Source organism: Chrysochloris asiatica, unplaced genomic scaffold (assembly GCF_000296735.1).
Source record: "Chrysochloris asiatica unplaced genomic scaffold, ChrAsi1.0 scaffold00053, whole genome shotgun sequence".
Lineage (NCBI taxonomy): Eukaryota > Metazoa > Chordata > Mammalia > Afrosoricida > Chrysochloridae > Chrysochloris > Chrysochloris asiatica.
Window position 1 is genome coordinate 11,556,435 of NW_006408571.1, and position 23,257 is coordinate 11,579,691.

The window sequence follows — 23,257 nt, forward strand, 5'->3', positions numbered from 1 at the left end:
GTCTTTCTCTTTTTCTCCAACCCTCCACTTTACCAAACATGATATCCTTCTCCAGTGACTGGTCCCTTCTGACAATATGTCTGAAGTATGAGAGACGAAGTCTAGCCATACTGGCTTCCAAGAAGCACTTTGACTATACTTCTTCCATCACAGATCTTTTTGTTCTTCTGGAAGTCCATGGAACTTTTACTATTCCTCTCCAATATCATAATTCAAATGCATCACTTCTTCTACAGTCTTCCTTATTCACTGTTCAACTTTCGCATGCTTATGAGGCTATTGAAAATACCATGGCTTGGGTCAAGCACAGTTTAATCCTCAAACTGACATCTTTGCTCTTGACCACTTTAAAGAGGTCTTGTGCAGCAGATTTGCCTATTGCAATATGTCGTTTGATTTCTTGACTGTTGCTTCCATGGTGTTGATGGTTGATGCAAGCAAAATGAAGTCTTTGACAACTTCAATCTTTTCTCCATTTATATAGATGTTGTTTATTGGTGCAGTGGTGAGGAATTTTGTTTTCCTTATATTGAGATGCAACCCATACTGAAAGTCTGTGTGTGGTCTTTGATCTTCATCAGCAAGTATTTTAAGTTCTCTTCACTTTCAGCAAGCAAGATTCTGTCATTTGCATATTGCATAGACATTTGTCATTCTCGGCATAGTAAACCATGTGATTATCAGATTCAAAATGTCCAATACCAGTCCATTTCAACTCACTAATGAATATACGTTCCATTGCACTTTTGACAACTTATAATTTTCCTAGATTCATACTTCATACATTCCATGTTCTGATTATTGATGGATTTTTACAGCTGTTTCTCTTCATTTTGAGTTGTGCCCCATCAGCAAGTGAGGTCCCAAGGGACCATTCTCGTCATCACTACTTTGAAGTCAACTCTACTTTGAGGAGGGAGCTCTTTCCCAGTTGCATTTTGAGTGCCTTTCAACATGAGGGGCTCATCTTCCAGCAGTATATCTGACAATATTCTGGTGTTCTTAATCATGTTTCAAGATTCAATATTCTAGTGCTATCTGACAGTGTTCCACTGCTATTTATAAGTGTTTCAGTGATTACCTTTGGATATAGTCAATCTTTCCTTCTTCCTAGTCTGAAATTCATCTGAAACCTGCTGGCCCTGCTGGTGGCATATGTGGTGGCATGGGTGACCCTGCTGGTATTTAAAATGCTGGTGGCATAGCTTCCAGAATCACAGCAATACACAAGCCACCCCAGTATGACAAACTGATGATGAGTTGTGGTGAAGGAATGGAGCAAAGAGTAAATTGGGGATCCTTGTGAAGTTGGGTGTGTAGTTGAATGATGAGGACAGTAGACTTACTGCCAGCTCTTGACATTTTTTTGAGAGCACACAACCAAGCTGTTGAAACTAGGGATGTGCATGTGAACCCCAAACGTTCCCTATTAAAGGACTTATAAAATGGAAAAGAAATTATGATCAGAGTTTGGAGGAAAGAGAGAGAAGCCAGTTCTGAACTAGTCTCTGAGATTTTATGTAGGAAAGGGACTTTGAAGGATGGATTTGGACTGCATTTATGTCCGTGGGTCTACAAAATGGACTGTGTCCTTCGTTATATGTGCAAGTCTGGCTTTATATGTGCATGTGTTTGTGCCTGTGTCTCCTCAAATATGTCTGACTCAGGGTGTTCCCGTGTCTATGTAGTGTGTTTTTTCAGGACATGCCTCTGTGTATTCTGTAGTATTTTTGTGTGGCATCTTTGGATCTGTGTCTTTCTTTTTATATCCATGTGTGATTGGATGTTTGTGTGTCCATGTGTTATTGGCACTGTGTATGAGATTCTGGTCTGGCCTCACTTTTTTACATCCTCCCCTTCCCCCATCCCATGTGCCCTAGTTGCCAGAGTATTTACCGCAAAGATAGGTTTCCCTTCCCGCAGTCTGGATTCCCACGGGTCCGTCCATCTGCCCAGGGTCTTGCCCCTGCAGCCTCTGTACATGCTTGACCTTGGGGGTGATACACTCTGGAAAGCCCCCAGCATGCTCCTTGCTTGGCCATGGATCCAGAAAGGTTACAGTGAAGGAGACAAATAGGGGAAGGGGGGCTGTTGGCAGAACCAATCCCTCATTCTGGAAACAGATATCATCCTCAAGGCCCTTCTTTCCCTGTGGTCTCCTGCAGACAAGTATTCAAGAGCCTGACCTCACTGTCTTTGGGAATGGGAATGTACAAATCCTTGCAGGTCCATCCAGACTCGGTGGGGATGTGTCACACTCTGTTTCCCAGAACCTTACCTGCCTGCACGGTGCCCTTTCTTCATCTGTCCACTCCAGTTTAAGGTTGTCTGTCCTTTTCTAACCCTATAGTAAACACAAGAACCATTCTTGTCCTTCATTTTATGACTGCCCTGGCTTGTGCCATATGCCCCTGAGCACAGGTCTTGGTGACCAGCCAAGCAGCAGAGACCCAGCAACCTCTTCATAGTGCAGAGAACCGCATGTCTGTAGCATCTCACTTTCTGACTCCTGGGCTCAGTGTGTTTTTTGCTTTCACTCAATGGGCTGAGGTGAGTATGCACAAGATGAGGCGGGCATGGTTCCTCTCTTAAAGGATTCAGAGATTAGCAGGAAGAATGGCGTTTGAAGAAGGCATTCTTCTTTCACTTCTCTTAGTCATCTCCCTAAGTTACATTGACAGAATTCTGAAGTACTTATCTAGAGCCCAAAGGAAGAGCTCTGGAAGGTCAGGGTTGTTCACCATGACATGTTACCTCAAAGGCCCAGAGGTCAACTCTAAAGATCCTGAGCAAGCAGTGATACATTCCTAGCATCTACTATCATTTATTGGGCATATTATTACATTTTGGAGGTTTGTGTCCTGCCATGAAGCTTGCATTTTGTTCTGATTTTGACTTTCTTGATCTCTACAGGAAGGAGGAGGTGAGATTGTATTAAGGTTGTGGAATATGATGAGCTGAGCTTCATTCCCTCACCTTGCAGGAGTTTACAGGCTCTCACCCTTTCTCTTCTCAGTTCATTTCACTGCCCCTACCCCCCAGCACTTTGGAATGAGACTTTGGGTCAACATCATGAGCCCATGCTGCGCTAGGGCAGGTAGGAGCCTGTGGGGACCATGGGAAGGACCTGCTCCACCCTAAGTCAGGATGTGTGCACACTAACCCTGGCTTCCCACCTGATGCTGCGGTGACCCTTTTGAGTCACTTCCCTTCACTTTGGTCTTCCTCTATTCTCTGTTTCATGGCTCTCTGCCTAACTCCCATCAGGCAGGGAGGATATGCCTGCTGTAAGACCTCTTTTGGGAATTCATTAGGAAAACACCTGGGAATGTTGGCATGGCAGGCTTAGGGCTGGCACCATCTCTCCTCTGGAGGCCACACATCCTTTAGACATAGAATTGTAACTCAAAGCAGGGACACTCATATTTCTTTCCATTCTTGCTCTTCTGTTACAATGAAACATTGTCCTAAGTACTGGGGTCCTATAGAGGAAGGGGGTTAAACTACCACTTCTCCTTCCAGGTTGATGGCATGGGGGGTGATCCTGGATTTCCTTAGGAACCAAAGAGGGAGGAGTACCTGACAACCTCAATACCACATTATAAGGAAGCCATATTTTCCAGCTCTTGGCTTCTTGGTGGTAAGTCAGTAGAGGATGCAGACGTGGTACCTTCTAAGGGATACTGGGCAGCTCGAACACACAGAAATACATCCCATTTACCCAGAGCTTCATCTTCTTCCTTCCCAAGTCTCTCCTCCTAACCCCAAATCTCACTGGTCCCTGAACACTAGGATGCCATATCTGTTTGTTTCTGCATCTCTAGTCTCATCATCTTCCTTAGACTCCATGTGTCTAGAGGTTTACCTGATATCTCTCATGCAACTTCAGTATTCTAAGAGCCTCTGCTTAATACTAATGATTAGCAATCCAGACACCTCTCTATGCCAATCTAGGTTCTCAGCCAGCTAAAACCTCTTTAGGAATTCATAAAACTTAGTTATAGTAACTTCCAGAATCCCTCTCTACCTTTTGATTTCAGACACGGTTCTCCATTCCTCTTCCCCCAACTCCAGCCATGGTCCTTTCCCAGTTCCCCACTCACCCTTCCTGAGTGTTTGCCCACACTTTCTTACATGTGTGGGGGGAACTTCTGATCCACGTGATGTACCCTCATTAATGTTACATCATCACACTTGAGTCTTCTCAATTTCATGAATAATCTATATGTTACCAAATCTAATAATAATAATAGCAATTGTCAACTCTGAATCCTTATCTTGTCCACTTAGTAACTTTTCATGCAATTGATTATTTTCTCCTTGAAATACTTTCCTTTCTTGGCTTCCAGTGTACCACTTTCTATCGGTTTTTCTCCTATCATACTGGCTGCTGCTTCTCAGTCTTCTCTGCTTACTGGTTCCTCCTTTTCTCCACAATTTCTTTCTTATTGCTGGAGAGTCCTAGGGCCCAGCCCTTTTACCTTGCCTTCATTTACACTTACTGCTTTTGTGGTCTTATCCACTGTCATGGTTTTAAGTACATGCACCTATCTCTCTTCTCCTCTCCTCTTTTCTCTGTTTCTGTCTCTTCTTTCCAGGACCCTTCCTAAGGCTGTATTTAGAATAGGTTATTGAGAGTATGGGCTCAGGAAGGAGGAGGTTAGTTATGAAATTTCTGCAGTAATGGTGACAGCAGACGTGATGAGAAGGGTCAGATTCTGGATTTATTTTGAAAGTAGAGACAATAGGAGGTACTGATATATTGAATGTAGGTGATTAGGGGAAAAAGGATGACTGACGCCAATGTCTTTGGCCTGGACCATGGAAAGGTTGGAGTTGCCATTAACTGATGTTGTAACAAGTTTGGTGTGATTGGGTTTTGGGGCAGGGGTGGGATGGGAAGGGAGGCGGCGTGCAGGCAGTGGAGGATGGGAATCAGTTCACTTCTGTACAGTTGGAGATGAATATAGGACACCAACTATGTATGTTGATTAGGCAACTGGGTATGCTAGACTGTCTGCCCCATGAAATTATGAGCTCCATGGGGTAGGACCTGTGTCTTATTGCCTGCTCTGCCTTACATAGTACCTGGTATTTTGTTGAATGTAAGGCTCAGCTCAAGGTGATTTTAATTGTAACCCTTCTGACATTCTCTTCATCAACTGAATACTTCCGACTGTGGCAGGCTCCCATACACCAGAACATTCAACACACTGGTATAATGATTTGTCTGTCTCTACACCCCAGATTGGACTCCCGACGTGGTGTTGTAGGATAAGCACTTGACCAAAAGGTCAGTTTGAACCACAAAGTTGGCAGTTCAAACTCACCAGGCACTCTTCAGCAACCCTATCGAGGGTTGCTATGGGTTGGAACTGACTCAATGGCACTTAACAGCAACAACAAAACCCCAGATTATAGATCAGCAATATATTACCATGTACTGGCTGCAATTAAGCCCTGGAATTATTGTACTAATTGAGGCAGAAAATGATGAAATACTGAACTATAAGTAAAAACTAAGACTAGAGAATGGGGACAAAGTTAAGTGGTATCTAGATGACTTGATTATGGGCCAAATAAGAAAGGAGGCAGCTAGTGACACCATTCCCTGATGTTAGGAAATAGTTTGGTGGGATCCAAGGCAAGTATATGGAAATTTCTGAACTAATTTGTGATGTCTTTGAAGCAAGGTGAAAATTTCTTTTGCTGGCTGTATATCAGCACTGATGCAGTGGTTCAAGTACTCAGCTGCTAACCAAGAGGTCAGCAATTTAACCCACTAGCCACTCTATGGGAGACAGATACAGCAACTGCTTCCATAAAGATCTGCAACCTCAGAAGCCCCACGGGAGGCTTCTATCCACTGGGGTCACTGTGAGTGGAATGCACTCACTGGCAATGGGTTGGCTGTACAGTCTGCAGCTCAAGGAGAAGACTCGGTCAGAGCAATGTTTTTGGAAATCATCAATACATAGTAGTAATAGATGCTTTGTTATGAGTAAACTATTATCCCCATTTCCCAGATGAAGAAACTGGGACTTAGAGATATTTGCTCATTAAATGGCAGAGCTAGCTAGGATTCTAATCCTGATGATCGTAGTCCACATTCCATCCTTGTGAAGTAGATTTTAAAACCTGCATTCCCCCAGGGGTCAGACATGTGGCCCAAAACTTATAAAAATATACTTGCTTAAGTGTTTATAATGTTTTCCTTGAATTCTGATTTTGCTGCCCTTTGCCTCTGTTTATTATCATTTTGTTTTCAAATCATTCTTTGGTCCCTTCAGCCAGAGTTTTCTTCCAAAGGAAAGGGAATGAGCCAAATCTTTTATCCATACTTAACCTTCTCCTGAGTAGAGCCAGCATAGCCCTGTGCTGTTTACCATCACCTCCTGAAGATGTACAGGATGTCTTCCTCCCAGGAAGACCAATGTCTGACCCAGCAGAAGCAAATAGAAGGGCATTTGGGTCTTCTCAGAAATTCAGGGGCCTATGGGCCTGATGTTCACCAGGGAGCAGTCTGACTCTGTGACCCTCTACTACTAGGCTCCATTTGGTAGTAGATAACCCCCATGGTGATGGTGCTGGGAAAAGGGCCACAGACTGGACTGAGCATGAGGAAAGAACTCTAGCAGTCCCAATATAGTAAGCTGTTGTCATCTGACTCTTTAGTGACCCTGCATGGGGTTTCTGAGAAGCAGCTGGTGGGTTTGAACTGCTGACCTTGTGGTTAGCAGTCTAGTGCAGATCCTAAAGTACCACATCAGGACATTTGGAGCTGAAAGACCTCCCCAAACAGGCTCAGTGGAAGAATATCATTTAATATCTGTTTGAGGGTGTCCTTGGAAGACTTCTATTTTCTAGCAGCAACTTACAGAACTCAACCTGCCTCTCAACCAGCCTCTTGGGTTTCATTTTAAGGGTTTCAGAGAATTGCATATAATATTTTCATTAACAGTAAACACTCATATTTCTCTGAAATGGCCAACTATTGGAGGCAAAAGGGCCAGAGTTCCACTTCAGTTCAAAGCAGGTGAGCCAGTTGTTAGAGACTTCTCAGTGCATTCTAGATTCCTGGCCACTTACTGGTTAATTGGCAGGACACTTTCTAAGACTTTTACCCTCTCCTTTTGACAGTCAAGGTAAGTGGTTTTGGTGTGTTTTCATATGGATAGGGAAGGATGATGTGGGGAGCAAACTTAAATTGGGGAAGGGGAGGCTGGCAATAGGAGAAGACCCCTTGTGGCACAGTGGTTAAAGTTTTCTAAAGGTCTCTGATTCAAACTACCAGCTTCTTCATGGGAGAAAGATGTGGCAGTCTGCTTGTGTAAAGATTTACAGTCTCAGATGCCCTATGGAACAATTCTGTTCTGTCCACTACTGTCTCTATGAGATGGAATTGACTTGATGACAGTGGATTTGGAGGCACTAGGTTATGGTGCAAACCTTGGAGTGGGGTAAAGGAAAGGAGTTATCTTTTGAGAGGAAGGCAGATCCTAGGGGGGATATGACTGAGTTCAGCACCAATGCTTAAAATAAGTATATTCAAGAAAGCAAGGCAGAGGCAAAGTGAGGTGGTGGAGAATGACTCCAGGTGGAGTCCTGGTGTGGCGCCGTAGGATAAGAACTGGACCGCAAGGTCAGTTTGAACAGCAGGTCAGCGGTTCGAACTCACCTGCCGCTCCTTGGAAACCCTATACAGGGTCGCTATGAGTCAGAATCGACTGTCGTGCATTTAGCAACAACAACAATAGGTAATATAGAAATAAGACCCAGTAGCAGGGCCAGGGCCAAGCTGCTGGCAGGAATTTGGCAGGCTGGGACATGTCTAGAAAACCCCTTGTATTTTCTGTGATCCTTTCCCAGAAACTTCAATACTTCAGCTCACTGCTCACATTACTTATCTGCAAGCAGATTGAATCTCAGAATCTACACTCACCTGCCTTCTTCAAGACCACCCAGACCACTTGGGTTGACTTCCTGGATTTGAGCTTTTTTTTTTTTTTCCAGTGCAAAGAAAATCAGCGTTTCCTCATCATGCCGATAAGAACATCTCATTTTGTAATAGGTATATTCACACCTCTGTCTACATTCTCTACCTGCCTGTTTTCCTGCTTTTCCTTAGGGGTGGGGAACAAATCCCTCTCTATTCCCTACTCTGCTCTTCATTCTAGGAGGCATTCCTTCCATGCAGCTGAGAGGCAGTGAAGGTGGGTTCCTGGATGGGTTCTCTAGAAAGATCTTGTCTCTACCAACAGGGAACATAGATAGGAGAGTCTGTATTTTGGTTGTGACATCTGTTATACTAACTGTTTTGCAAATCATGAAAGTAGTTCTTCAAGGATGGAGCACTGTGGCACTCCCCTAAAAACCTCCCATCCAGATGGTGGGTAAATGTGGGCCAACAACATACAGATGTTCCAACCACTCCTGCTCAGTTGCTGTCTTGCCCACATTGCTCCTCTGGTGTCCAAGGTAATCTTGGGGAGCCATGATAGAATTTCAGCCTGACCTTAACCCGCAATACACTTTAAACAAAGGCCTTACCTTCTATGCTCAAGTTCTTTTATCTAGTCTAGTATGGGACTGGGAGAAGTTGTTTGGAATGCTGGCCCACCTGAAGTGAAGTTTTAAACTTTTTAACTAGATAGGAAGGATTGTTAAATCTCCCTCATGTATTCCCTTATCACACCACAGTGGATACAAAAAGGAGAAAGCAGACAGCTCTTTGCTTAAAGATATATTTGAAAGTGGCACTTTGTCTCACATGCACCTTAATAAAATGACAATATGAGTTTTCTTTAAGGTTTGAGAAGTTATAAAATCTCTTGGATTATGCTGGGTCTTCTCCTTGAAGAGGCCAATGTTTCCCTCTAAGTTGAGATTCGGGACCTAGGGTGGGTTTAATGGTTGGGTGGCACAAGTCACTCGAGGACAGTGCCGAGGACAGTGGCGGGGGTGGCCCAGGACTGAGGCAGAGTGGAGTTGATGAGAGCGGTACCAGAACTGATTGTCTGGGGCTAGAGGGCCATCCAGAAAGGCCAGGCCCACATGCTTCTCAGCAGGAGGAGATTGGGACCGGGGGCCTCCTACTGTCTTCTCTGCTGTAGCTTGCCCCATAGGGCCTTTGGCTGGGGTCAGGCGCTTCTCAGCACTTTTTTCCTTTCTTTTAATCACTTTCTCTGCTGTAGAGAGCATGGATTCTTCCTTCACTTTGCCTTTTGTTTTGGGATTAATACAGTGAAGGAAGTGTTTTATTTTATTTCTTAAGCTAATTTCTGAAGGGTTGAGACTCTTGTGACTATGGGCAGTTCTCACCTGCCCCAGTAGAATATCATTGTGCAAAGTTTGGCCTTGCAAAGCCTTACCCTGAATCATTGGGCTCAACAATGGCTGAGAAGCATGGAGCACCACAGGCTGCTCAGTCCCAGGAATCTTTGCTGCTTCTGTAATAAAATTCAGCTTAGTTTCATAGTCTTGCAGGTCATTCTTTGTAGATTCTTCTCCCCTGAGTGCTCCTGAAGGAAGCTCTGGAAGCTTCAGCCTATGAAAGTGCTTAGGACTCTGTTGACAGGAGGCAGCAAGATCAAAGCTATGATTTCTCCAGGGATCTCTGGGTGTCTCCTTCAGTGGTGTCCCTGCTGGCTTCTGATCTTCAGCAGGGTGTCTGTTTTCTTTGGTTGAGGGGAGTCCAAATCCTGCATCTCCTTCCCCATAGTCCCCTGCTGGTTTGGGTTTCCCTGGGTGTTTTTTCTTCTCTGCCAGCATGGGCACTTGGGCTGAGACCTTGCTCTTGCTAGGGCCTTGGAACTCAGGGCACCAAGCCTCTTCCAGGATGGAGCTGTCCACTCTGGCTTCCAGCTGAACACAAAGCACCTGGGCATTTGTCATGTTTCCACTGGGCTCTGAGATCTTGGAGACCCAGTGAACGGAACTGGAAGCTCTGGAATTAGCTTGTTTCTGGCTTTGCTGCAGTGTCTTTAGCTCAGTGGTCAGCTGTTCCTTGAAGTGATCCCATTTTGGATCTGGGATATGTGGAATGTCTGGTGGGATGGAGAGTTCATGGAGCGATGCTTTTCCTTGACTGGTTAGACTCCCTAGAGCATCCTGCATTGATACTGTTGCAATTAGGTCCCTGGACTCCCTTGCCTTTATGGGAATTCCCATCTGTATCTCTAGGACCTTTTTCCTAAGATGGAAATTTAGTTTGGTCAAGCTGGGTGCTCTGAATGAGTGTGGAATATCAGCATCTGTCTGACTTCCTAGAGGTGCTGTCTCCATCGTTTCCTCTCCCCGAGCTTCATTAAGGAACTCTTGTGCATTTTCTGTACAAGTCTCATTTTCTTCTTGAAAAATTGGCCCAGGACTTATGCATTGCTCTTCACATGAGGTTGTCTCAATCAGAGAGTCTGCTGTGATTTCACCAGACTCAGGCATTATCTCTGCAGATTGATTAGTAATTGCTGGGGTCATGGCTTTAGAGAGCGCCTCATGATAGAGAGCAGGCAGCCCTGATCGGAAGGCCAAATACTTGTGCTGTAAAGTTGTCTCCAGTTTCTCAATGGCTCCCTCAGACAAGGATCGGGATAGCTTAGTGTGTTTAATGACAGCACCTGGTGAGGTCTGCTGATGATGATCAGTGACTGTTGCCACAACTTTCCCATGTAGGTCAGGAGCCTTGACTGCCTGAAGTTCCAGGGACTTATTTTCTGGAATGCAGGGGGAGGGAGGCACTGCCAGGCTCTCAGGAATTCTGCAGTCCCGGGAGATACATACACTCGTAGGGATAGTGCCCTGGCGGATCTGCCCGCATTTGGAGTTAATGTGGCTTTGCAGTATTGCTCGGGCCTGGGCAAGAAAGTATGGCATGGGCAGTGACACAGGGGAGGCTAAGTTGGGTGAGAACAGGTCAGTAGTCCCATTGGCCTCTGGGGCTGGAGACTCGGGGACACTCACATTGTCCAAGGGTGTGCTGTTCCAGGACAGGGTCTGCTGGTTGGCAGGGGCCAGGAACAACTGAATGGACTGCTGGATCTTCTGGGGCAGGCCCCAGTGATGGTAAATCAATTTCTTCTGGAGGTGGAACTCTAGAAGCCTCCGGGCATGGTCCGGGAAGAAGAGTAGCTCCCTGGTGAGGTCAGAGACAGGCTTCCCTGACCAGGAATTTTGCATGATCTCAGAAGATTTGGTTGTGCCACAGGGTTCATATTGTATGGGACTCTGGGCATGCTGATATCTCTGGAACACATCTGGCAAGTCCCATCTAAGCTGGAGCTGCCTCTGCAGCAGGTGCCACTCCAAGGTTTCACACTCGGCCAAAGTCAGAAATGGGAAATTGATTTGGATTTGTTGATGGTCAGGTGGAGAGACTCTATTTGGGGTAGGTGGGGAAGGAGGAGTTGCTGACTGGGGTGGATTTTTAGGCATCAGGGAGAGGAAGGAGGGCTCATTGAAGAGAATAGGCAGATTCAAGGAGGGCTGGGACATGCTCTTGTTCATGGAGAGGCCTTGAGAGTCCATGAAGGTGGCAACTAGGGACTCACTGTGCAAATAAGGGAGGCCACAGAACAGTTGACTATGCTTTTGCTTCAGATGATCCCCTGACTCTTCAGCCTGTTCCCCACCTTGCGGATGGAGGCTATTTAAGACTATACTGGCTGGAGAGGGCAAAGCCAGAGGTAGAGGGTTAGGGATGTTCTGACAGTGGCGGCTTTGTTTTGAGTCCATTATGGACCAGTCTGAAACCCAGAAGGCCTGGGTGGGCTGGCCAACCATATGTAAACACCAGGTGTTGTGAGAAATGGACCTATTTGTTTCAACACAGTCATCAGAAACATCATTTATAATGAAAGGGACTGTTTGGCTATTTCCAGGCTGGTATAATAATGGTGGGTTTGGCATAAGCTGCCTCAGGGACTCTTCCACACGTCTGGGGAGTCCCCATCTTTGAAAATGCATCCATTTTTTTACGTGGACTTCAAGAAGTCTGAGGACTTCAGGATCGATGAATGGCAGGTGGGCAGGGAGGACGGTGACCATATGTAAAGCCATAGGCTGTGTTAGCTCACTGAGCTCTGTGTTTACGGTTAGCATAGGAACATGGAACTCCAAGGACTGCTGACTTTGGTTCCCATGGACAAATTCGAAGCCAGTCATCATCTCTTGCTGGTTCACAGGACACCTAAGCTCTTCAGTCCTTGAAGAAGACACAGTCCCCATGTTCCTGGGCACATCTGGTAGTTGAAATTCCTGCTCTAGGTGTTCAGCCAGGTAATCTTGGATACTGATTATACTAGTTGATGGAGCAGCCATCTGGGTTAAGCCACTTGGATCTGTTAATTGTGACAGTGTGGGGGTTGCACATGCCACTGAAAGCTCTCTGGATTGCTGGGAGTTCCATTCTAGAGTCTGCTCAAAAGAGACACTAGACAAGGACAAAATCTCCATGCAAGAGGAGCGCTGTGTTGCACCCACTGAAGTGGGAGCAGTCAGGGTGTTCTCACTTGTCAGCAGTTGCTGAATCTCCAGATCCACATCGTTGCAGATGTGGCAACAGGGGTCTGCACACAGGAGATGCCGCACACTTCCCTCCTCAGGAAGCCAACCCTGACTGGGAAGGGAAATATGGCAACTGTTACTGATGCAGTGCCGTCTACCTCTTTGGAAGAATGGGAGCTGGGCAGGAAGAAGGGAGGGGGAGGGAGGGGATTGACCCTGGGCCTCCCTTTGGGAGTCTACTGCTTTGTTTTTCTCCCTAAGAAAGTGCCATTCAGCAGGTTAGGCTTGGCTGAGCTGAGGGTCCTGGTTTTGTTGGGCAGGGCTCTCTGAGAGGACAAAGAGGTACGGTCAATTATCTGCTTTCCTGTGTTAAGAGAAGGGAACCAGACAAATGACTGGTGGGCAGAATGGCACTTAACAACAGCAAGGCAAACCCTGAAGTTTAGGACTATCATGACTTTAGTACCAAGAGTGGAACTGGGAGACTTCTGTTCTGGGATATTGGACCTCCTTGGTGCTAGCAATCCTTTCAAGCCATGAATTAGCCATCATACCCAGGTCAAGTTGGGAAGTTATCACAGGTCAGACTGGTAATTGGGAGACAGCCAAAAGCAAATCACCTTTTCATGACAGAGAGCAGTTTCCACGGCTTCTCCGCTTCTTTCCGGGAAGCTCTCCTAGCTGAGAAACCAGGAGACAGTTTTAGGTGTGACAGGAGGGGGTCAGGAGCTTTTTATGGGAACTGAGTCGTAAGGCTTTTGACTGTGAATGAGAGAAAACTGAAAATCCCGTCATGGTCTAAGTTATGTCTTTGCTTAACTTAAACATTCACAATGTGCTGTCCCATAACTAAATTAATTTGATCTTTGCAATCACAGTGTGAGTGAGGCAGGATCATCAGTGTTACACTGGATAATGCGATTTCTGGATAATAAGATTTAGAGATTAAGTGACTTTCACAGAGTTAAAAAACTAGCAAATAAAACAGTTATGATGTTCTTTTCCTCTATCCTTGTTTCTCATTCTCAGGAGAGTAAAATAGTGAATTTTGAGACATTCCCAGACTCTGCAACAGAGGAAGTTTCTGTGAGAAGGTGTCGGTTTGTGACTGGACCCCAGGGGTTAGAGCACCCAGCTCTTGGCACTGAGGGTTACAGAGGATCAGGATTCATGGGGAGTTGACTCCAGGGGAGTTGGTGGAGCGATTGGGGCTTTACCTCTCGATGCTGCATTTCTAGCCCTTTGTCTGACTCTTCGGTGCTTCTAAAAGACACAAAACAATGTGAAGCTGGGACAACATTTCTTTTAATATCACTGAAATATTAAAACCCATAGACATTTCTCAATCCTTTTTTATATGTCATTCTATATTATTTACTATTCTACTTTTTCTTTCCCTGGCTCATTTTTTTTTTTTTATACTTGATTTTGGTAAAATATATAGCAAAACATTTTCCATTTTAGCCATTTTTAAGTGTACAATTCTGACATGAATTGAAGTGTACAATTGTTACGTTTACTCTGTTGTACAACCATGACCATACTTCACTTCCAAATCCCTAATCTATCTTTTCACCACAGCACTTCCCTTCTGTTTATTTCTGACTCACTGCAAGGCTTTTCCACACTCCATACCTTCTACCCCCTGCTCAGCAGAAGTTCTGTGGAGTGCTTAGGTTGACACAGGAAGAAAAGTGGAACAGATTAAAAGGTGAAGGTTCCAGAAGCCAAAGGCTTCAGTTTATAAAAGTGTTAACGAACCACCAACAAGAAAAATCACCCTAATGTGTAGGTCTTCTCAGATCCAATGAAGTAGACTATGTCTTCTAGATCTCTACCCCAAACAAGGAAGAGTATGCTTCAGGGAGGACCTGGCAAGGACCCGGATCTGAAACCTGGATGTATACAAGAGTAACTGAAGTTTTGGTATAAAAACTTGGGGGCATAGTTGAGAAGGAGAGAAAGTTGAGGGTTTAAAATTTTCTTGTCTGATCAGTAACAGTTCAATAGTATTCATGGTGTTTCCCTACCCGGCATCTGTTCTTGTTAGGTTCCAATCTTAATCCATGTTGACTCGTTTTCATTTGCCAAATCATTAGGATAATGATGAAGAAGATGGAGGCATAGGTACATAAGAAATATCCAACATCCCATGGAACAAATATAGGGCTCAACATGGTCTAAGCCTCATTAGCATGAGGAGACCAGTCATCTCCCTCTCTAGGCATCCAGGGTACTGGTACCTAAAGACTCCGTGTTAAGTCTAGTCATCTCCGTGTCACAGGGGATAGAATCAGACCACTTGACTGCATCACAAAGCCCTCCTGTATCATGAAGCAGGTGTGGTGTCAGAGGCATTTATTTGTCATAGGGAAGCTCATGTGGTGATCCAGCCCATTGATGAAGGTATCTGGTTATCTGTGAGGGTTACAGAGTCTGCAACTAAAGGTGCCATGGTTTTAGTCAGTGTCTACACCCATTCTCTCTCCACTCTCCACATCGCCCTAGCCTGGTGGCTCATCTTTCTTTGCTATGGCCACTCAGCCTCAGAAACTGAGTGTTTAAGGACACAGGTCCCACTATAGGATAGATTAGCTAGGGCAGCAGAACCTCACTAATCTCTTTACATGTTCTGGAAGTATACCTGAAAAGCTCACAAGAGGTTAGGGCAGGCAGAATCTGGTAAAAGCTTGAAAATGAAGGTTATAAATAATGGGTGCTTGGTAACCAGGGGTGCAGGAAGGGGACTAAGGCTGATGTGACAGGAAAAGACCAAGGTGACATCAGCTTTAAATGTCATTGTGGGAGGAAGGAGGGGATGATTGTAGTCTGTATTGGTGAGAAGAGACTGTAAACACTCCTTCCATGGAGACAGGAATGAGCCTCACCTCAGGAGGCCTGTCCAAGGCCTGGTTTTCCAGAGCTGTCTTTATAGACATTACAGTCTTTGCTTGCTAAAGGAGAGGACTATCTGGCAGAGATGGGCTAGTGGCTACTTTCGACTAATGGTCATAAACTTGTGATTGAATCTGTTAATCTATTCTGGATGTATGCGCTTGACTGAAGGATGTTTCTTTTTCTTTTTCTTTGATTATAACATGACTTATAAACTTTAGGCAGAGCAAGTGTTTTCCAGTTCAGTCCCAGGATCTAGTACTCCTATGCTCTGCAAGTGAGAGTGAGAGACTCTTTGGTTCTTCTACCAGCAGGCATGGTGAGTACTCAATATGTGCCCAGTCCTAAACTGGGAGTGTCAAGGGTATAAAGCCATTGAGTTCCAGTTTGTCTCACGATACTTAAAACATTTTAAAGATAGAACCAATTCCCATGAAGCGAGAGCCAACAATTAAGAATAAGTAATATTATGTACTTATTTATGAGGCTCAGGCCACAAACAACACATTGCAGAGGTGAGAAAGCATAGTGAGGATCAGGGTGTCCAGAAAAGGCTCTACAGGAAAGCAGCAGTGCTGCTGAGTCTACAAGTGGAGGTTGTGGGCAAAAGGAAAGGGTTCCAAGTCCGAGAGAAACTTACACATGATGGCAGCAAGTGAGGAGTAGGCTATAGAGCCCACTTGGCAGTAAGAGCTGTGCTTTATCTCTACCAAAGGTGTAGTTGTATAGATTTGGAAGGAGTTGTAAGAAAGATTAGAGGAGCCAAGTTGAGGCTTCTTGATGGAGGGCCTTGGCATTTATTTGGTTTCAATCACTAAAGTTAATGGAGTTTAAAAGGTAGATGTACATATACATGGTACAAAATTTAAAAGGCAAGAAAATGTGCATAGCATGTCTCCTTATGACACTTGTGTCCCATTTCTCAGTTTTCTTTCTTGTGTGTTTCAGAACTAGTTCAAATGAAAAGCATAAAGAAATTAACATTTTTTATTGGTGTGGTGGGCTAATGTGCTGGGCTGCAAAGTCACTTTGAACAGCAAGGTCAGCGGTTCAAGCTCATCTGTTGCTCCTTGGAAACCTTACACAGGGTCACTAAGAGTTGGAACCAATTTGACGGCACAACAACAAATTTACAATGATGTAAATTTGTTAGATATGATAGATAATTTCTCGTCTTATTTCATTTAATGTAAATATCTCTTGTGTACATAATCTTCTTTAATGACTAGCCAGTCTTTTTTTTTATTTATTTAATGTTTTATTGTTAATTATGTGATAGTTTACATGGGAGAACACTAGTTTTACATTCATCCTATTGTATATAATTTCATTGCCATGTTTACAATCCCTTCCATGCATCATCAACCAACCAAAGGGTATACTCTGCAAGGCTGCTCTCCCCCCCGTCCCCCCTGGTCATCAGCACACAGCCCCTCTCTCTCTCTGGGTCTAAAGTCCCCAGCTGCTCCATCTCTCCATGTCATACTCTCTGCCTCCATCTCTGGCATCATTGTTTCTCTAGGTAGGGTCCCACACTCTGCTTTTCTTCCTTGATGGTCCCAGGAACCTCTGCTCCTAGACTGCAAAGTCAATTACTCCCCTCCTTTTGCTACAAAAACATCTACCTTTACATTTCTAGCCCTCACAGTTAGTCCTTATAGCAATTATTCACTATTGTGCCACATGAGTGCCATCCCCATCTCCTTTCATCAGCCCTACCCAACAGATTGTATACTATTCAGTGGAGATTCTAACTTCCTCCATGCCCTCTGGATCTAGGCTCCCTCTTGAAAGCTTATAAGCCAGTCACTTCTTGCCTTTGTAGTCCCCCATTTTGGGTAGTCAATGTCCAAGTTGTCTATCCCTGTCTACCCTGTGTATCAAAGGGGTGGGGATGATCCTTGCTGGAAAGATTTGTTCCCTCTTTTGAGCTACTGCATTCATAGGTGTAGGTCAAGTTCATCAAATTATATCAGATTACTCTTTTTTTCATCTTCTAGTTGAGCTCTGATCATCCAGTCATTGAAGCCAAGTCAAGTGGGTATTTTCTGTAAGTGTGGATGTTCTTATCAGCTGGATACTTTACTCTCCACTCTAGTCCTCTGTAGCTATGTCACTGACTCTGGGCCCAGGTGTCCCCAGGTCTTGCCATATTGCTGGTCAACCAGGTCTCCACCTGGGTTCACAGGAGTCTATTGAACATAGCAGGCCTTCACTCACAGCTTCATTGCTGTTTTCCCTCACTTCCCCTTATCGGTGACCAACATGGTCAGCAGTCAGAGTGCATGTCTGCTCGTGTATTCCCATTGAGTCTTGGAAGGGGGTTTGCCCTGAGGGGACCCAACCACTTGCCTTGATGTCTCCTGAGTGAGCAACTTGCTTGTTCTTGTAGTAGTCAGTTGGACTGCCATTACTGTTTTTTATTTTTCCTGTTGGTCTTTCTTTCAAGAAGTATCTTCTGTTCTTCTAGCCACTCCAGGTTGGTCTGCTTGTCCTTTCAAGTGGAAATTTCCTACCTCAGAAGATTCTTAGCCAGTCTTTTTATTATTGAAAACATCACTTAAAATTTATTTCAATTTGTTTTACACTCATTTGTTTTTGTGAATTTTGAATAATACATATATATTTTTAATTTAAGTGGTATTCATATAACAAAATTAACCATTTTAATTATGTTTATTATATTAAGGTATATAATCCACAAAGTATATTTAGTACTTTCTCAATGGTATGTGACCACCACCTCAACCTAGTTCCAAAACATTTTCATCACCTAAAGAATACCCCAAGGAGCCCTGGTGATGCTGTGGTTAAGTGTTTGGGAGCTAACCAAATGGTCAGTGTAGAAATCCCAGCTATGGGAGAAAGATGTGGCAGTATGCTTCCCTAAAGATTGTTGTTGACGACCCGGGAGCAGGCTTGTGGGATGTACCATTTGGTTGGTTGATGATGCATTGAGGGGATTGTAACCATGACAATGTAACGATATACAATAGGATGAATATAAAGCTAATGTTCTCCCATGTAAACCATCACATAATTCACAATAAAACATGAAAAAAAAATTGTTGTTGTTGTGTTAGGTGTCATCAAGTCAGTATCGACTCATAGAAACCTATGCACAACAGAAGGAACCATTGCCTGGTCCGGCGCCAACCACACAGTTGTTACTACACTTGAGCTCATTGCTGCTATCATCATGCCAATCCATCTCATTTGGGGTCTTTCTCTTCCTCACTGACCCTCTACTGATGTTCTTCTCCAGGGACTGGTCCCTCTTAATAAAAGTATGGGAGTTGAAGTTTGGCCATTCTGACTTCTAAGGAGCATTCTGGCTGTACTTCTTCCAACACAGATATGCTAGTTCTTTTGGTGGTATTTTAATATTTTTCTCCAACACCATAACTCAAATAACATCAACTCTTCTACAGTCTTCTTTATTCATTGTCCAACTTTCATATGTTTATGAGGTTATTGAAAATACATACCATGGCTTGGGTCAAGTGCACCTTAGTTAGTCCTCAAACTGATATTTTTGCTCTTGAAAATTTTAAAGAGGTTTTGTGCAGCAGATTTGATTTGAGTAAAATGAAGTCTTTGACAACTTCAATCTTTTCTCCATTTATATGAATGTTATTTATTGGTCCAGCGGTGAAGATATTGGTTTTCCTTATAATGAGATGCAACCCATACTGTGGTTTTTGATCTTCAACAGTAAGTATTTTAAGTCCTCTTCACTTTCAGCAAGCAAGGTTGTATCATCTGCACATTGCAGGTTGTTAATGAGTTTTCCTTCATCCTGATGCTACATTCTTCATCATATAATCCAGCTTCTCAAATTACTTGCTCAGCATACAAATTAAATAAGTGTGGTGAAAGAATACAACCCTGACACACACCTTTCCTAATTTTAAATCATTCAGTGTGCCCGTGTTCTGTATGAACAACTGTCTCTTGTTCTATGTACAGATTCCTCATGAGTACAATTAAGTGTTCTGGAATATTCATTCTCTGCAATGTTATCCACAACTTGTTATGAGTCACACAATTGAAAGCCTTTGCATTGTCAATAAAGCACAGGTAAACATCTTTTTGATATCCTCTGCATTTAGATTTAAAGATTGTTGTTGTTGTTAAGTGCCATCGAGTCAGTTCCGACCCATAGCGACCCTGTACACGGTTTCTGAGGGTGTAAATCTTTACGGGAGTAGAAAGCCTCATCTTTCTCCCGCGGAGTGGTTGGTAGTTTCGAACCGCTGACCTTAAGGTTCGCAGCCCGATTCATAACCAGTACGCTACCAGAGCTACCAGATTTAAAGATTACAGCCTTGAAAATCATATAGCGATAGTTCTATTCTGTTTGATAGGGTTACTATGAGTCCAATTTGACTTGCCGGAATGGGTTTGGTTTTAAAGAACATCCAGCACCCATTAAATAGTCAGCCTCCTTTGCCTCCTTCTTAGCTATACCTCCTTCTTAGCTCCTTAATTTTTTTATTTTTTCGATTGAAGGAAAATTCACAACACACATTCATCATTTAAACCATTAAAAATGTACAATGTACAGGCTGTTAGTCCATTCAAATACTTACTGATGATGATTAAAGACTACAGCTTTCGGTATGGGTTGCACCTCAATGTAAAGAAAACAAAAATCCTCACAATTGGTCCAATAAATGACATCGTGATAAATAGAGAAGAGATTGAAGTTGTCAAAGATGTTATTTTGTTTAGATCCACTATCAACATTCATGGAAACAAAAGTCAAGAAATCAAACTATGTATTGCATTAGGCTGTGCAAGACCTCTTAAAAAATGTTCAAGAACAACTCTGTCGGCTTGAGAACCAAGATATACCTGAGGACTAAGACCTGTCAGAGAAGAATATTTTAAGTACCATGGATTGCCAAAAGACCAAATCTGTGTTGGAAGAAGTATAGCCAGAATGCTCCTTAGAAGCTAGGATGGTGAAACTTTGCCTCTCACATTTCAGACATGTTATCAGAAGGGACTAGTCCTTGGAGAAGGACACCATGGTTGGTAAAGAGGAGGATCAGAGAAATGATCCTCCTCAACGAGAAGGATTGGCACTGTGGTAGCAGCAATGGGCTCAAATGTAACAAGAATTGTGAGGATGGTACAGGAGCAGGCAGTGTTTCATTTTGTTGTACAGAGGGTTGCTATGAGTCAGAACCAACTTGATGGCACCTAACAACAACAATAACAGCCAACAGTATATTCACATCATTTTGTAACCATCACCACTTTCTAATTCCAGAACATTTCAGTCCCCCCAAAGAAACCTCATTCTCATTCAGAAGTTGTCAGTTCTCACACCCACACCCAGTCACTGGCAGCCACTAATCTGCTTTCTGTTTTTTATGGATTTGCCTATTTTGACCATTTCATATAAATGGAATCTTGACAATATTTGGTATTTGTGTTTGGCCTCTTTCACTTAGAATAATGTTTTCAAGTTCCATCCATGTTGTAGGACCAGTACTTCATTACTTATGACTGGAGAACATTCCATTTCATGGATGTCTGATTTTATTTGTACATAATTCCTCCGTTGATGTACATTTGGCTTGCATCCATTTTTTGGCTACAGTTACAGATTGAATTGTGTCCTCTTCAAAATATGTGCTGTAAATCCTAACCTCTAGTGTTTATGATGGAGTCCTGGTATGACACTGTAGGATAAGCTCTTGACCTCAAGGGCAGTTTGAGCAGCAACTTTGGCAGTTTAAACTCACCAGTCATTCCTCGGGAACCCCTATATAGGGTCGCTATGGGTCAGAACCGATTTGAGGGCACTTAACAACAACAACAAGTGGTTATAAAGCCATTTAGGAATGGGTTATCTTTATATTTAATTGAGCCAGGATTCATGTATATTGTTCTTGAGTCCATTTCTTAAAAATATAAAATGATTAAGTAAGCAGAGATAGGGGAAGATTGATGCCAAGCCACCTGAAGATCTCCAAGGAACCAGGAAGAAGAAGCTGAAGGGACAAGGACCTTCCTCCAGAGTCCACAGAAAGTCTTCCCCTAGAGCCAGCGCTCTGAATTTGGACTTCTAGTCTCCTAAAACTGTGAGAAAATACATTTCTGTTTGTTAAAGCCATCCATTTGTAGTATTTTTGTTATAGTCACCTGAGATGCAACACTGTAGGATAAGCACTGGATGGCTATCATAAGGTTGACAGTTCAAATCCACTAGCCACTGCTCAGAAACCCTATACAGGACTGCTGTGCATCAGAATTGACTCAATAGCACTTAACAATGACAGATAACAAAGACAGCTACTATGACGAGTGATGCTATGAACATTCATGTACAAGTTTTTGTTTTAATACTTGTGTTTGATTCACTTGGATTTATTCCTAGAAATGGAATTGCTGGATCATGTGGTAATTCTCCACCACTTGTCCGTCAGTTTGTCCTACTCTGGTGGCCTGTGTGTTGCTATGATACTTGAAGCGATACCATCAGTATTTTAAATACCAGCAGGGCCACCAAGAGTGGACAGTTTTCAGCAGAGTTTCCAGATTAAGACTAGGAAGAAGGAGTGGTGGGCCACTTCTGAAGGATTAGCCAAGAAACACCTTATTAATAGCAGTGTAACATAGTCTGATATTGTGCTGGAAGATGAGCCCTTCAGGTTGGAAGACACTTAAAATATGGTTGGGGAAACACTACCTCCTCAAAGTAGAGTTGACATTAAAGACATGAATGGAGAAAAGCTTTTGGGATTTTCTTATTGGACACAACTCAAAATGAGAAGAAACAACTACAAAATCCATTAATAATAGGGACGTGGAATGTATGAAGTGTGAATCTAGTAAAAGTTGAAGTTGTGAAAAATGAAATGGAATGCATAAAGATAGATATCCTAGACACTAGTAAGCTGCAATGAACTGGTATCGACCATTTTGAATCAGACAATTATATGGTTTACTGTGCCGGAAACAAACTGAAAAGGCATGGAATTATATTATCATCAAAAAGAGAATGCAAATAAAAATGAGATACCATTTTAATCTTCCAGATTGAAGAAAATAAAAAGTTTGATTTTGCAATATGCTAGGAAAAGTATGGGGAAGAGGTACTGTGGTATGGCATTGGTTGAAACAGAATTAGGAACAAACTTTCGGTGTGCAATTTAGGGAAACTAGTGCTGTAGGATAAGCACTAGACAGAAAGATCAGTTTGAACTGCAAGATCGGTGGTTCAAATCCACCAGGCACTCTTCGGAAGCCCTATACAAGGTCACTATGAGTCAGAACTGACTTCACAGCACTAAACAACAAACACAGATCTGTAAAATGCATATAGCCTTTGACATAGCACTTACCCTTCCAGGTCCTTGTATCTAATAGATAAACTCATCCTGTTGTTCAAAGACTTATGTACAAGAGTGTCTATTGTGTTATTATTTATAATAATGATAGAGTAGAAACAATTTAAACATGAAATTATTAAATAAATTATGATATGCGATGCTATGGACCACTAACTTCAAGGTTGGTTGTTCAAACTCACCAACTGCTCCTTGGAAACCCTATACAGTGTCTCTATGGGTCAGAACTGACTAGACAGCACTCAACAACAATAACAAACAACTGAATACTATGCAGTCATTAAAAAGGATAAAGTAGATACATATCTTCATATACATGTATAATTGCCAAACACTGGAAGCAACCAAGATATCCTTTAATCATGAATGGATAAATGTACATACATACAATAGAGTATTATTCAGTGATAGAAAGCAATGGCTTTAAGGCTTTGAAGAGACATGGAGAAATCTTAAATGCAGATAGCTAACTGAAAAAGCAAGCCTGGAAAAGCTAT

At 43.2% G+C, this 23,257-nt stretch overlaps 1 protein-coding gene across 1 annotated transcript; it reads right to left on the reverse strand.

Annotated features, from left to right (window-relative positions):
• Positions 1 to 3,088: 3,088 nt before the first annotated feature.
• LOC102812146 (protein FAM205A-like) lies at positions 3,089 to 14,678 on the reverse strand. The gene is made up of 5 exons (XM_006863166.1): positions 14,532 to 14,678; positions 13,719 to 13,764; positions 13,122 to 13,182; positions 9,372 to 12,613; positions 3,089 to 3,105 (listed from the first exon to the last, which is right to left on the reverse strand). The coding sequence occupies exons 1-5, from the start codon at positions 14,676 to 14,678 to the stop codon at positions 3,089 to 3,091; spliced, it is 3,513 nt and encodes a 1,170-aa protein (XP_006863228.1).
• Between the last annotated feature and the right edge of the window lie 8,579 nt (positions 14,679 to 23,257).

Bases quoted from the DNA above. Each gene is read 5' to 3' on its own strand.
- LOC102812146 (XM_006863166.1), bottom strand. From the start codon at position 14,678: ATGTTGAGCCCTATATTTGTTCCATGGGATGTTGGATATTTCTTATGT. The intron at 13,183-13,718 runs GTAAAGCCCCAA...CTGGTTTCTCAG, and splicing joins TAGAAATGCAGCATCGAGAG to CTAGGAGAGCTTCCCGGAAA. The intron at 12,614-13,121 runs GTGATTTGCTTT...TTCCCTTCCCAG, and splicing joins CTGCTCTCTGTCATGAAAAG to TCAGGGTTGGCTTCCTGAGG.